The 15,752-nt window shown below is 39.1% G+C and overlaps 1 protein-coding gene across 8 annotated transcripts in view; it reads left to right on the top strand.

Annotated features, from left to right (window-relative positions):
- Positions 1–15,752, top strand: part of KIAA1217 (KIAA1217 ortholog) — a 356,921-nt gene that overhangs the window by 259,040 nt on the left and 82,129 nt on the right. For all 8 annotated transcript variants that reach the window (XM_061996591.1, XM_061996584.1, XM_061996582.1 and 5 more), the window contains one exon: positions 15,098–15,296. In XM_061996591.1, the coding sequence (XP_061852575.1) occupies positions 15,098–15,296 (199 nt within the window). The remainder of the gene's footprint in view (positions 1–15,097; positions 15,297–15,752) is intronic.

Here is a 15,752-nt window from a genome sequence, read left to right as displayed (position 1 = left end):
ATGTCAGCACAGGTGGACAACTCTGCTTCCCGCGTTCCTCCCATAGCTCGGGGTTGAATTAAGACCAACTGTGAACCAGAGCTCCTTTTATGTTGGTGGATTTTGTCCTGGAGACTCTGCTCTCAGCTGATGGGTAGTTGTGAAGGCTGTTTTTTTGAAGAAGGACACCAGAGGGCAGTTAAACTGCTGTGAGAAGGCAGTGTAGCTCCCATGTGGATTGCTGAGAAAGGCAGGTTTTTGCTCAGAGGTAATAAGCTGAAATGCTGCTTTCCTGTAGGCTCATCTCCCAACACAGAGAGTGACATAAACCGAAGACTGGGCTGTAAATCATGTTGTGCGTGTAAGCTTGTCATGGTGGTTTACTCATTCCTCAACAATCTAAGACAGTATCTGTCAAGAGTATTATGATAGCTGACAAACACAACAAATGAGAAGAAAACAGAGCTGGAAGGAGTCCCTGCCATCTGCAGAGCTGGCAAGTGCAGAGTAGTGGGGCTGGGGACAGGGGACTGATCTGTGCCTATGTCAGCTCACGGAGTGACACTGCTTGCCTCTCAAAGCCTGATGGACCACCAGCATGCCAGGCTCTTTGGGGAGAAATTTTGAAGGCTCCAACCTGGAGAAGACTGTTTGGTTTAGTGGTGTTTTTAAGAGCAAATGTGTAACACATGTCTGTTCACTATACATGCAGAGCATTTATCTCTGCCTGTAAGCCACTGCTGGTTAGGGCATCAGTTTGCTTCTCCCTGAGATTGTCTGTATCTATTTCAGTGTGATGTCAAGTGGATTGGGCCTTTGCAGGTTCCTGTGTGACTTCAGTCCAGCCTCACCATGTGGATTTCAGCTGGCATTCAGCAATTAGCCCAGGGTGTCTCAGCTCTGAACTTCTGTTTGGGATGTGGACTGAGAATTGATAATCTGCTTTTGGGAAGTTTTTTTGTTGGCATCAAAGAGGGTGGCCTGCTATGCACAAATGCTTAGTGCAATGTTTTCTCCCCCAAAAGCTGAGCTAGAAACACCTTTCTTATTGCCAGTGTGTACATCTGAAAAGACTATAACAACTCTGTTTCTGGAAAATGTGCTCATCGCTACAAGTAAACCTGGTAATAGGAACATAGGATTAGACCAAGAGTCTATCTAGCTCTCTGTTTTGTCTCTAAGAGGGGTTACAGGCAGCTAGTCTAGGGAAGAGTAAGAACAGGGTAAGTATGTGTATGTACAACCCTTCCCTCATGCACTCTCCCAGCCTCAAGCTACCTTCTGGTTAGGGGTTTCCTGGTTATGGTTTCTGCCTGTATAATAACCCTTAAGAGATGTCTCCTGCAGGTATTTGTTCAGTCTCCCTTTGAACCCATGTAAATTTTTCACATGTGCAACAGTGCAGCTGTGACTTTGGCAGCAGGTTTCTGTTGGTTTGCTGCCCAGCCATTGCTTTTGTCTTGCTTTGTTTTGTATTTGCTTATCTGCCCTAAGTTCTATCCCCTTGTCCTTTCGTTGGAAGTGACAGCAAACATCAGATTGCTATCTGCTCCCCCTGGGCCATATCTTATTGTGTAGGGCTGTCATTTCCCTCAGGTTATCTCTTCAATGTGTCCCTGTCATCATTTGTTCCTCATCCTGGACATTTGATTATCGTTGTTGCCCTTCTTTGCAGTTTTTCCAACTGGACAGTATCTTTGCTGAGAGGATCAGAAGCTCACTGTTAAGTAGTCCACTCTTAAACACTTTTTAAAGCATCTCTTGCATATGCTGTAATGTGTTGTCCAGATCCTAATGAAGATGACCTTCTTCCATGAAGATGTACCATTTTCTTTAATGGCCAGGATTTCATACCTTGTAAGGCACCCTATCTCAGCCTGTCATCATATACTAGAGACAAGACCTTGTCTTATCCCAGTGTGAACAGGAAAAATGCAAGGGTAAAAAAGAGGGGAAGCAATGTAATATGGAACATTTTGGTTGAGAGCTTTTAGATGTGAAACTGGAGAAAAAGAAGCCTTTTCTCCTGTAGTGCAGGAGGAGTCACAGCTATGTGTGTGGCTTAAGGGATCGTCATACCAGCCACCCCACAATCTGTTGTTTTCAAGTTGTTCCAGGAACTATTAATAGTAAATAGTTTGTTTTAGAAGGTAGTCTAAAAATGACTTTAAAATAGTTCACTATTAAATTATTATTCTTCAATGCATTTCTTTTACAAGAATGTCCTTTTCAGTCTTTTCTGCAAGTGTGTTCTACCACTGGGAGCAACGTTCTAAACTTTTACTTTTGAGACTGTTTTCATACTGTGGCCCAGTCAGGAGTGGTTTTACTTCCAGCAGTGCAAGGGGAGTGTTTATTTAAAAAACCCCAAAACACAGGAAATTGTTTATAACTTCAGTTTTATAAGCATCATGAAAATATTTGTGTTCACATAATTTTAAACAAGCTATGTATAATCACCTCCTTTTCTGTCTCTATTCATTTTTTTAATTTCACCTCATTTAGATACAAATTATGTTTTGATCCTTGGCCAACATAATTTCAGGGAGGAAAATAACCAACTTTTGTGAATTTTTATTAATTTTACATTTAATATCTCAATGCCATTGTTTTAAAAAACTGATTGCTTTTGAAATTCTAATTCTTCTGTAGATTCCTATTTTACTAACTACTCAGGAGTCTGTTTTTAAATTGTGGTCTGAATTAACGTGGAGCCTGACAATGAGTAGCAGTAATGCATTTTGGCTACCCTGGCATCATGGTTTTGTGAGTCAGGGCTAATATAATAGGACATGGTATTCTGACTAATCTAATAGGACATGGTATTCATGTGGACTCAATCCAGAAAACATTATTCCAGTTGTGGATCCATTAAAAATTTCAGCCACAGCTTTTGAAATGGAAGTCTCTTTGGCTAAGAGAAGTCAGTCCACTAGAAGTCAGCACTTGTCTCATTAGTCTGGAGCTTTGAGACAAGGTGATACAGATATTAAAATAAATTTACTCACTGTGCAAGAGAAAATTAAATGTATTTTAAAATATCTATTTGAAAGCTGGGAGTTTTTCCAGTGTGATAACTGTGGGAAAAAAATATCTAGCAAAACTGTTAGAGAAAGAATCATCTGAAATCTGGAAGGTGTTCAAAAGCTTTCAACAAACTTCACTTGCAGTTTGCCTGGAGGAAGCAGAACCTGACAAGCTCCCAGTGAGGTTATGCCAGTCTGTGCCTGCGCTGCAGCTCACTGCTCTTGCTGCTCCCCTGCTCTGCAGTGAATTAAATCACTTGTAGTGTGTCCTGTGGCATAGCTGTACAATCTGTTGCAAGGGCAGGTGCTGGTATCCTCTGTGGTGACCAAATGATCAGGGTGGCTGATGGGATAGGTTGCAGCTCTGAAGGGCAGGGGGTGATTACAACCTCCAATTGCAGTTAACAGCTACAGATGTTCCCACAGGACCAGGCTGTACATGCATGGTTGGATTAAGGAAGACTATGGTCTAAGGAGGGATTTCCATAATTGTACAAGGATTTGGGGTTGAGAAGTCACTGAGGAGGATGGAGCTTTATGGCTCAAGGGTTGCAAGTAGCTTCTCTGGATGGGTACCTGGCCACGCCAGTTCAGGTAAATAAGGAAGCAGAGGATGACAGGACTCCTTGCTGGTAAATCTGTGACTAAAATTAGGTGGCATGGAAAGACTCCTGTAGAAATGTCTGATCCTGTTTACGTTTGCATTTTATTTGCCTTTGGAGGGATTACTTACAGAAATAAAATTACACAAACACCTAAGGATTAGCACAGAGTACTCTGAATATTATCTAATAGGAATATTCTGAATATTTTTTTGTTAGCCCCCCAACCCCAAGTTTTATCAGGCACAGATTTTAGTGTCTGATTAATTAATTTTAATTCTATGGAGATGTTGTTACTGATTATAGCAGGAATACCTGGATTATTTTTTTTTACCATTCCTTACAGGTCTTTCTCAAAGCCTGTTAAAAAGAAAGTCAAGGCTGTAGTTATTTGTCATACACAGGAAAGCTTTTGCAGAAAGAGGGATAGTGACTGTTACTGTTGACTGGTGGTAGAAATAACTCTCTATACATGTGTACACAGTGTACTACAAGACTTACACCGAAAAAGTATAAATGCTGAAGGTAGACTTATGTATTATATTGATGGTAATTAATTGTTATTTACTGTTTATGAGCTAGAAATTAAAATAGGCATGTTAAATCAGGCAGGAGATGTGTGAACAGCACAGACTTTATAAGAGAAGCGTGTGATTTGCTAGCAGTGGCACTGCCCTCTCCAATTCCTTAGGGCATGATTCAAGCATAATGAGGTCAGCAGAATCTTCACTTTAATTCATGGGAGAGGAACTCCCTGGGAACTGCATTTCAAGTTAAGACTCAGTATAGCTTTAATATATTCAGTATCTTAAAGTTTTCCCTATCTTGCCTTCCCTGTATGCAAAGCAGCCAACATGCAGAAAAGGTCTTGTAAATATTTGCTGTCGTGGTTAGATATGTTAACGTGGGCTGGCATGTCTATATGAGAAACAGCCTGAAACAACTATTTGTAATTACTGAATTGAAATACAGACCCTAGGAAATTATGATATTCTAAGGTAACAGTAGTTTTCCCGTCCAGCTTTTCTAGACTTTATCTTTCAAATTTCTTCAAATTATAGCTTTTTTCCCATATTTTTGGAATTGTAAAGAAAAAAGCTCTCCTCTTACCTGGAATACTTTGCATCAAAAGAGCAAAAGAAGGTAAACAATTGTACTGACATATCATAGCACTGAGAGCTTTTTCTGTTTTGTTCATTGTGCCTATATGAAAGAGTAAAGTATCAGCCTTCCTAGACTAGCACCCGTGCACTCAGTTATTATTTGCTTGACAGATTCTTTGTCCTGTAAGAGAAAATTTTGTGTATACCTGAAATAAAATGCTTCCAAGAAGCAAGATCTTTATTTTCTTACATACTATCTCGACAGAAGCACATTCTGTATGCCACTAAAAGCTGATAAGCAGTGTATTTTAGTTGCTGCGTCACACTGGAGCTGATTTTGATTCTTGCAACATCATGGATCCAATGTGTTCATTGCAGTGATACTAGAGTAGATGATATACAGTGTGCTAAATAAAACATTAGCTATACAAGTTTGTATCTGTCACTGCTATATCTGTTAAATGTGGGGTTTTTTAATGCAATCTTTATTTATTTGCACTGCAGTAATACTAAATAATCTCTGCTAAAAAATGGGACCTCATCGTGCTGGGCAATATACATAGTGCCTATTGCAGGACCTCACAACAGTAATAAACCCTGGTGAAAAGTAGTGAAGAGGGAGAGGTAGAATAATTGGGGTCCAAACTCATAAACTGAATAGAGCTATGTCAAGGCAGTGGCTTTCCTCTTTACCACAAGTCATACCTATACAGAAAGTTCAATGTCTTCATCCTGCTCTACCACCACTTCTCATTCTGATTTAGCAGCAGCAGTTTGGGGCTGCTGAAAGAAGGATTTAGCAGCTGGGGTAGCTTGTACGGGACAAACTACAATTCAGATGATAGGTATGAGACCAGATATATCTGTCCCATGGGTTGAATTTGGCACAGGAGCTATCACTTGGACTAATTTGATCTAATTTTTGCATTAGATAAAGTTAGGTACCTCTAATGCAGTGAGTCACACAAACACTAGACTCTTTCATTTGCACATGGGCACGCAAAGAAAAAGTGTGTTGTAATTCCATATATTGCAAGATTTTGGCCAAGCAGAGCATCATACTACTAGCCTATCCCTCACATAGTACTAGCCTATCCCTCAGCACAGTGTATTTGAGATTTGCTGCCACTGCTGACAGCAAGTCCCCAAATGAGGACAGCTCTTGGATTTAGTCATTGCTCCCAATGCTGTTTATATATATTTAAGTAGTGGTTCTAATGTATCTATGTTACTCTACTGGGCTTGAGTTTGGATTTCTATTATCAAGGGAAAATACTATCATCTTTGTGATATCATATAAGGCCATCTCCTGTTTTTGTTCTCATTCTCTATCTTTCTTTTGCATTTCTGTCTATAGAGTACCCCAGTTTAAACAGGATAAGAGGATAATCACCACATCAGAGGCTTGTTGATAGCCTGCTGATTAGCATTCTCTCTTGGAACAATAGGGTCAAGGATATGAGCAACTGTCTAGATGGGAGTCCTGGATAAAATTTTAGGTACTCAATTGTTTCGTAAAAGACAGGAGTTTGATACCATTACTTCTACCCAATTACCTTCTGTGATGAATAGACCATCTGTGGGCATGAGGACAGAGCAGTGGTTGTTGTTTATCTTGCTTGGCTCTAACAAGGCCTTTCACTTGCCTCTCATAGCCTCCTTGTAGCCACACAGGGAGATATGAGTGGCCTTCAAGGTGAGTAGGCCTTGAATAGTTTAAAGTATAAGTCGCAGCAGGTTTTCAGTGGGTGGATTTCCTCAGGGGTAGATTCTGGGGTGAGTATTTTTAACATCAGCAACCTGGCTTTTGAGATGGAGTGAACCATTAGCAGGGGTGGAGATTTTAATATGCTATAGAGTAAACCAACCACTCATTGGGACTGCAGTGAGCCAGAAGAATGGGCTAGCAGGAACTTCATGAGGCTCCACAAAGGCAAATTCAGTGTTTCAGCAGGGACAGAATAGCTCAACGACAGTCAGGCAACTTGGGAGCAACTTTGCAGAAAGGACTTTGGGTCTGACAACAAGGTGACTATGTGTTAACAGCATGTCTTTGCAACAATGAAAGCCATATAACAGGCTACAAGAAAAGTTTAGCCAACAGGCTGAGGGAAATTAGCATTTGTGAGATTGCAAATGGCGAATTATGTCCAATTTTGGCTCCCCAGTACAAAAGCAATAATGCCAAACTGGAGTGAGCCCAGCAAATTGCCTCTTGGCATTCTCCTTAAGCATGTTAACTAAAGTGATGAGTCCAAGGTCCTGTTTAATGTAGGCATTAACAAAAAGTCAAGCTCCTTGGTAGAGTGCACATAGGTGGATTTTTGGTGTGATGCTGTAACCAGCTGTACTCTTACATACTGCTGACTCAATCCCTCAATTTGCTGCTGACAGTAGTGAACTCTTTAGAAATTAAATAAGTGAAGAAGTATTGAAGAGAATTCCCACAGTAAATACAGAAAATTTGGTAAATGGAGCAAAACTACAAAGTCATTCATAGCCTACATGACTTTAGTGCTCTGTAGCTAGGGAGTATTAACATGATCACATTCTACCCTTAAACGTATCACCTCTACATAGTTTAGTACTGAAATAACTGGGTTTATATAAAATAGTCAACACTCAAGTAATGTGTGTTTGATACAGCTGATTTATATAGGATGGAAACACAGTTGTGTAGGATTTCTCTCTCTCTTCATGTTTATTCAAGGAGAAGAACACATATTCCAAGAAATGTAACTGATGTTATCTTGTCACACCCATTTAAAAGTTACCGACAAAAATATTCCGATGTGAAGTATTTGCTTTCAGTGTCCATAAATGCTTAACATGTTTGACAGATGTATTCTCTGAAATTGTACTAGTCAGCTTTGTACCTTTTGAAAGCTGGGAGCTGCTGGCCCTGGCTTACTGGCTTCTTCAGAGGTCAAGGGCTCAGCTTCTGGTGTGCAAAAGCAGTGCAGTTGCATGAGCCTTCATAAGCATCTCCTGAGCCTATTTGTGTGTAGCTCTGATTTTACTATGCTAAACTGGTGAATGTGAACTGGAATAAATACATCATGGCAGAGCCTATAAGCCCTCTGAAAAATAGGTCTGGTTCACATGAAATTTGTAGTTGATCTCACTGAGCTTTTCTATTTTAATCATTAAGTGTAGTAGGATTTTTGTGTTCTTCCAAGTTTACTGGCATTGTTTTGTGAAAAAAGTCATCTTGGTGGTCAGCTGGACCAGTCTGGCAAGGGCAAGAATACAAATGCAATTATTGTCCAAAAGTCCTCCTCTTTGTTTTCCACCTTGGGAACTGGGTTGAACTAAAATGTTCCCTCAGACTCCAGATGATAGAAGTAACTGTCTACACTTGATAGACTTGCTGACATAGGCATATGGACAAAGTTGTCCTTTGGAAATAGGGTATTTCACAGGTTTTATCTGTACAAACAGCATTTTTTTCTTTTTTTTCTCTTTCTTAGCCAGCTAAATGTATTGATTTGCAAAAAAGTCCTAGTATTAAAGTGACAGTTAAAATTCTTTATTTCTTGTAAGACTTTGGTAGAAATTTTATGTGACTGATGAAATTTCCATGTGTCTTTTTATTAGGTAACAAATCTATTGCAGAATTACAGTAAGTCACTGTACCTAGAAAAAAGGATGAAATAGCAGTAAGAAATAGTACTGGACTAAATTCAACAGTTCCTGGTTTGACTGAAATTGTTATCAAACAACTTAATACCTCGGGCAAAACTCTTTGGGCTATTCTGCAAGAAAATGATATAAAATAGGTATTTTTATTTCATGAAAAGATCTACCTTTTTATTCTCTTGGAACTTGAAGTCTGCTAAGAATATTTATAGACATTTTCTGAATGTGAGGGACAGATTATCAGAAGGGGTAGGTAATGGAAGCTGGTATAAGAGCTTCAGGCTAGAAATACCACAAGGATCATGGCAATGACCTCAGACTAGTTGAAAATGCATGTGTTGAAATAAGAGAGTCAGTCTTGAGGATGTGGAAAATAAGAACTGCATATTGAGGAATTTCTTCCACACTGCAAGAGTTGAACTGTAATAAACTTACGTCTGCATAACTTTGTCAGAATGTGGTGATAAGGACACCAACTTTGTGTCATCTCTGTTTATTTGATAGCTGGGGGAAGGTGCAGAGAGCAATATGGGCCCATGCCACTCTTAGAGTCTTATATATATCACTTTTGTTGAAAAGAAAAACTGAAAGGATCTTGGCATTTTAGTAAAAAATAAATTCATTGTAAACTGGATTTTGAGGAAATGCTTGGCAGTTATTGTGATCCCCGCTGAATTGTCCTAAAGTGTTGCAACAATAGCTATCATCAACATTTTGAAAGGTATCCTTAGTTTTTAAAACTGATGCAAGTCTCAACTAATGGTTCGACATAAACATGAGGTTTATGTCATGTGCATTGTCTCACTTGTTTGTTAGCACTGTTGCTGACTTCAGCATGATGGAAAGTGCAGACAGAACCACTGACTCAGTGGACGTATGGTGGAAGAACAAGCTAAACCAGCATGAAAAGACAAAGATTATTCATCATCTCAGGAAGATATTGTTAACTGATAGTTAAATAAAGAGCAAAACAAATCTACTGAGTTTACCAACCTCTCACTCATCACTATATTATTAAATTTACTTTACAAAATACAGCTCAGCTTGATTCCTGGCAGTTCCCACTGCTTTTCTTCACGAGGTAACCCATATTTCCTCACCTTTAAGACTGTAGAATCATAGAGTCACAGAATCATTTCAGTTGTAGAAGAGCTTTAAGATTATCCAATCTGACCATTAAAGTAACTCTGCCAAATCCACCAGTAAATCATATCCCTCAGCACTTTATCTATGTGTCTTTGAAATACCTCCAGGAATGGTGACTCCACCACCTCCCTGGGCAGCCTGTTCCAAAGCTTCACAACACTTTCAGGGAATATTTTTTTTCCCTAATATCCAATCTCAGCCACCCCTCATGCAATCTGAGGTCATTTCCTCTTGTTTTATTGCATGTTATTCAGGAAAAGAGATGAACACCCACGTCACTACACCCTCCTTTCAGGTGGTTGTAAAGAGCCATAAGGTCTTCCCTCAGCCTCCACTGCTTCAGGCTAAACAGCTTTATTCGCTAGTTTATCTAATTTTCCATTCATTATATATCCTGTACTAATTCCTAATATACTTTTTGATGATGTTATTCACCCTGATGTCTGAAGGCCTCCTGTGTGTATTTTCCTGCTGTTCTGGTTACACCTACCTTTGCATCTTTGTTTTAAAGAAATTCCAACGCTCTCAATGCATCCAGATTTTGATTGCTGTAGCCCAACCAGCTTTACTAATTACTCAGAATTTTCAAATTGGACACAAAATTTGCAGAGGATGCATGGAGTGTCTGGGTCAGAAAAGAGTAGTAGTGCCTTGTTCATGCCAGTTATTATTGTTTCTGTGAGAAGATTTCAATGCTTCAGCATCTGAGCATGCAACATCAGCCAAATACAAGTATTATCATCATGTGTGGAGCCCGAGGATTAAGGCGTTGTCAAATATCAGTAGGGTTTTTCAGTAAAGAGATTTGCAAGATGTTTTGCCTGCACAGAGTATCCTTTAACTTCTCAGGAAAGAAACTCATAAACTCAAACTTAAGCTTTGACTGCATTTTATTTCATAACACTGGGGAGTTATTTAACTCCTCCACCTCAGTTTCCTCTTCTTTATTATGAGAGGAGTATGTGAGCACCATCATTTTTCCATTCAAAATTCATTATGTGAGAGAATTAACTTGTATTTGTATAGGTCACAAAAGATGACTCAGTCACATTTGTTAACTAATTCCTGATTTTTCGGGTATTTAACTTTGTTGTTGTGTACCTAAGTTGTAAGGATAATCCCTGTTCTGTAAATAAAAATTAGTTGTGATTAAAACTCTTCTAAGCATCAAAGCTGCCCAGTACTGAGATCACTGTTAGCAATACAGCCATGATAACATGGTGCTTAGTCAGGGTTAGGTCAGCAGCATGTATTAGATGGAGATGCTGAGAGATGTGAGATGCCAGGTGTCATGCAGGCTGCATAACATTAGCTTTTGCCATAAGGATTAAACGTTTGCCAGTTGTAACTAAAGAGTTAGGATCTTATGGGTATAGGTACAGCACTGAGCCAGGTTTGTTATGGAACTAAAGCCAGCCTAGACCTTGTGAGCTCAGGTATGGCACTGTTCTGTTGGGTAGGCATGTCCTCAGATACCAAGTAGGCTTTAGAGCCAGCAGCAGCATCTGAGGTGAGCACCTTGTCATGGATCTTATGCATCTTTGTGAGCTGCAGCCACAGCATGGGCAATCCTCACACCTGTGCAAAGTGGGCTAAAGGAGCAGGATGGCTGCTCCAGGCACTCTCTAAACCCAGCACTGATGGGTTCAGGTTGTGCAGGAAGCACTGCCTGCGTAAATCAGATTAGCAGCACCTGTTTTCATTGCACTGTGTTGCATTTCATGTAGACATTGCCTGAGAGAAATGACAAAATTTGGCAAGCCTTTCTGGCACTGACCCTTAGTAAAGGAGCAGCAGTAAGTCTTTTGTTTTTGAAAGAGCCCTGTATGCAGAGAAGGAAAGGGTGATCATGTGGTGTGTTCGCATGATCATCATCGGGTCTGGATTTCATGCTTGTAAACCTTTCTTTGAGCACGTCCTTTCACCTCTCGGGTGTTTAATTTCCCCTACTATAAAACATACTTTTCTACTGACAGGAATGTTGTGAAGCAATTTGTAAAGAGACTTAAGTTTCTAAGGCCTGGCTTACACATCGATGTTTTTTGCAATGGCCTGTGTTTAATGCCATGGCCTGTTGCCCATAGGGTGAAGAATGATCAGAAACTCTAGAGGTCTATCTGAAGCTAAGTTATACCAAGATGACAAAGAGGAAAGCTTAACATCACAGTTTGCCTGGTAGCTGTAGGTAAGCCCAGGGCTGGCAGTATCTAGGATCACCTAGAAGTGGTAGCCACAGTGTTATCTGACTTGCACTTTCAAAACAGTTGCATGGTGTTGTTTCCTCGTTCACACTGATCTTCATAAGTGTCCTCCTAGAATAGCAGGGCATTTTGCAGTCATGTTTGTTCTGTATTTTGTAAAACTTGGCACAATCTTCATATCTGAGGAAAATCCATTGTAATGGAAGCAAGAAGGACTTCAGGGTACATGGAGACATTAACATCGCTCATGTTTAATTTTCTTTCCAGCATTTTTGCTGGCATATGTGCTGTGCCCTAACAAAAACTATGCCTGAGTTTTATTCTATTTATTCTTGCTTTAATTCTCCATGGAAGTAATTTTTTATCTGAAGATAAAACAAACCTCAGAGCTCCAGCAGCTTCTGTGAAGACAGGCCTGTGGGTATTGCTGGTGTTCAGAATTTCAGCTGGGCAACGTGTGGGCATAAAATAACAGCAATGACTTAAAATAATGGATTTTGAGCCTCTTTATTCTGTCATGCTGAAATGGGATTTTTAGAAATAAGCAGTTAGATTTGTCAAATAGGAAATGCCCTAGAGCATTGCTATATTATGATACAGATTGGACAACTCAAGAGGAAAAGCAGTAGGGTTTTTTTTAAGGGCATGTGATTTAAGAGAGAGTAAGGAAAAAAGAATTTATTATGCCTTTGAAAATATCTTTTTCCCCTACAGTGAGATTGTGGCCAAAATATTTATTTGAGTTCTATGTAAAGCTGTCTATTTTAAGGCATGATCTTTTTGGATAACATGCATATTTGCTTTGCAAACCCAAGGCCCAGAGACAACTGTAATTTTGTTTTGGATCAATTTTTTTGTGGGAGTATTGGAAGACAAGCAGAGTCAAAACTGTTCTGAAATGATTTAGACTTGTCTATAAGGAAGATTGTTTTAACTCTGCCATTTCTTTTGTATTAATGTTTTCTTTAGTTCAATATTCAGCATGTTTTTAGTGACCTGAAATGCAAAACTAATATTTTCTGTATTCTGCACTAACTTTTAAACTAGGCAGAAAAGTCACACACAACTGCAAAGCTGACATGCAAAGCCTGTATTTTTTTTACCATTTAGCCCAAAAAAGTTCAAATGCCAAAATCTAGAAGGTTCTTTATGTTCTTCCTGAGAAATGAAAACTATCATCTTTATGTTCTTCCTAAGAACTGAAAGCTATCATGAAAAATAAAATGTTTTTGCACATCTTGGAACAGTGAAACAAATGCAATCATTAAAAAAAATTTGTACTTAATTTTTTCACCAGTGCAACTAGTTTCTGAATTGTAAACAATGTTTAACTGCATAGAATATTTGAATGAACACTAAAAAGCCAATTTCACCCAGAAGAACATAAAGAAATAAATGATGTCTCAAATTAAAAGGAAAAAGAGAAAAATAGTTTAGTAACTCATGAAATAATAGCATTAAAAATTAAACTCAGGAAAATCCTCCCCAATCTTTACAAAACACCCAAACTAATTACCTTTCAGAACATTTTTGCAGCCAAAGGAAGATGGAAGTTTGTAGTAGGATTCATAAAGGGTCTGACTGCAGTCTTAATGAAAGAAAAAACATCAGCACTTCATAATAGTAGGAAAAATGATGTTAACAGCTTCATTTTATTAAAGCAGCCTAATATTTAATAATAGTTAGGTAATGTTGAGTAATCTATCTAGTATTCAGAAAAAAAAATAACATCTTCCTTCCATAAGTAAAGCACAATTATCTACCCACTGACTGTAGGAACATCTGACTGTGTTGATTTGAGCTATGTGTTAGTTCCTCTATAGCAATTATGAACAACATACAGATAAAAATACTGAAGACTAAGGGGAAAGAGGGCTCATCTTATATTAAAATGTCTTCTCATCAATTGCCTTTGTATTCTAGGACCTTAACTTTTCCCATTGCTTTTGCTTAATGTCTCTATCTCAGCACTCTAAACTGTCATAGAATCATAGAATGGTAGAGGTTGGAAGGGACCTTTAGAGATCATCTAGTTCAACCCCCCTGCAGAAGCAGGTTCACCTAGATCAGATCACATAGGAACATGTCCAGGCGGGTCTTGAGGACCTCCAAGGAAGGAGCCTCCACAACCCCTCTGGGCAGCCTGTGCCAGGGCTCCCTCACCTCAACAGTCAAATAGTTTTTTCTTATGTTTAAGTGGAACTTTTTGTGTTCCAGCTTCACCCCATCACCCCTTGTCCTGTTGCTAGCTACTATAGAAAAAAGGGATGTCCCAACCTCCTGACACCCACCCTTTAGATATTTATAAATGTTAATAAGATCTCCCCTCAATCTCCTCTTCTCCAGACTAAACAGCCCCAGTTCCCACAACCTTTCCTCATACGAAAGATGTTCCAGTCCCCTGATCATCTTGGTCGCCCTGTGCTGCACTCTCTCCAGAAGTTCTCTGTCCATCCCATTGCTTATTACTTTAAAGCAAGAATCACGGAGTTACCATCTACTTTCTGTGATTTGATTATGACTGATGGCAACTTGTGTTTCCAAACCTCCTGTTTATATTGGCCATGGGAGAACAACAAACAGAGCATCTACACTGCAATTACTGTGGTGAATTCAGTTTGTTTTTTACATTGTTGAGCATCTCAGAGCCTCATGTTCCCTGAAAATAGAAAGTTATCTACATCAGAATGGTGTTCTTTTTGTCTTGAGTGAATAAGAATGTTCATAGTTCACAATTCAATGCCTAAGATTGCTCCTTTTTCTCCCTATGCACTAGTAATAACTATGAACATCGCTGTTAAACTGAAAGGATTCAAAATTGCTCTTGTTTTTGTGTGAGATCTTACTTTTACTCTTGCTAGGAGTTTCACCTTGAGGCTTTATCCTATATAACACTAGGAAATTGAATTGTGAATATAAAATTCCTAATGCTAAAATGGAAATTAGGTTTTGGGGGTTTTGTTGGGTGTGAGGCTAAAATGTAAAATTTATGTTTGAGGAAAACTGAGTGCTATGAAAGGATAAAGTTCATCAACTTCTTAAAAAGTAGCTAGTGATTTACCAACACCTTACACTGCAGAACAGACTTGATGTGTTTAGGATTTTCCATTGGCCTCCTTAAGTTAGACTTTGGATTTATGTAACTGAAGAACAGTGAAAGGCTTCTCAGCAAAGCCTGGTACTGGGACGAGGATATTTGTCAAAGCACAACTGTATCACTGTTCTACTCTCTATTCCCATTGTGTATTGAAAGGAAAATGTTATCTGTGGTTTTTTGAATAAGGAGTGTGAGTTGTTCTCATCCTATTATGGGCTTGGTCTGTATTCCACTTGGACTCTAAAGCCCAGATCATTACTGTGCACTTAAGAATATATAACTTGCCATTATGTTTTGCTTATAGGTGTTTTATATCTTCAGTATGGAGATGAAACAAAGCAGTTGAGGATGCCAAACGAAATCACAAGCACAGACACAATTCGTGCCCTTTTTGTAAGTGCCTTTCCCCAGCAGCTGACAATGAAAATGTTGGAATCACCCAGCGTGGCCATTTACATCAAGGATGAGAGCAGAAACATATACTATGAATTGTGTGATGTGAGGTAAGTAAACATGGAACTATGGCTATTGGGTTTTGGGGTTTTTTGGTAGTGCATTTACAGACTAAAAAGGAGTGGGGTTAATAACTATGTGAGAGAGAGTGGCCTGACACACAAGGGCACGTTCAGTGGTATCTGAGCAATGCAGATCTGGTCTGCCACTGCCTCCAGCTGTAGGTGCAACAGCTGTTGCACAACCCATGGATAAATGGTGTGCCTTGTTAAAATATTCATATAATACACAAAGTTTCACATATTTAATATTTTATTGAATTTTACTGACATAAATATTTAAAATGTGGAACATAAAGTAAACAGAAAAACTGTTTTTTCTTTGCTGATAGTTTAAGCCTGATACTTGTGAGCCTTAAAGTTACAAAGGTGAAGGTCACTGATGTTCTTACAACTGTGCCAATTGTCTGTGGTACTGGTGACTGCTGCTGCAGCAGCTCCACAACC

Source organism: Colius striatus, chromosome 5, assembly GCF_028858725.1.
Source record: "Colius striatus isolate bColStr4 chromosome 5, bColStr4.1.hap1, whole genome shotgun sequence".
In the NCBI taxonomy this organism is placed as follows: Eukaryota; Metazoa; Chordata; class Aves; order Coliiformes; family Coliidae; genus Colius; species Colius striatus.
This window is presented reverse-complemented; position numbering and strand designations above follow the sequence as displayed.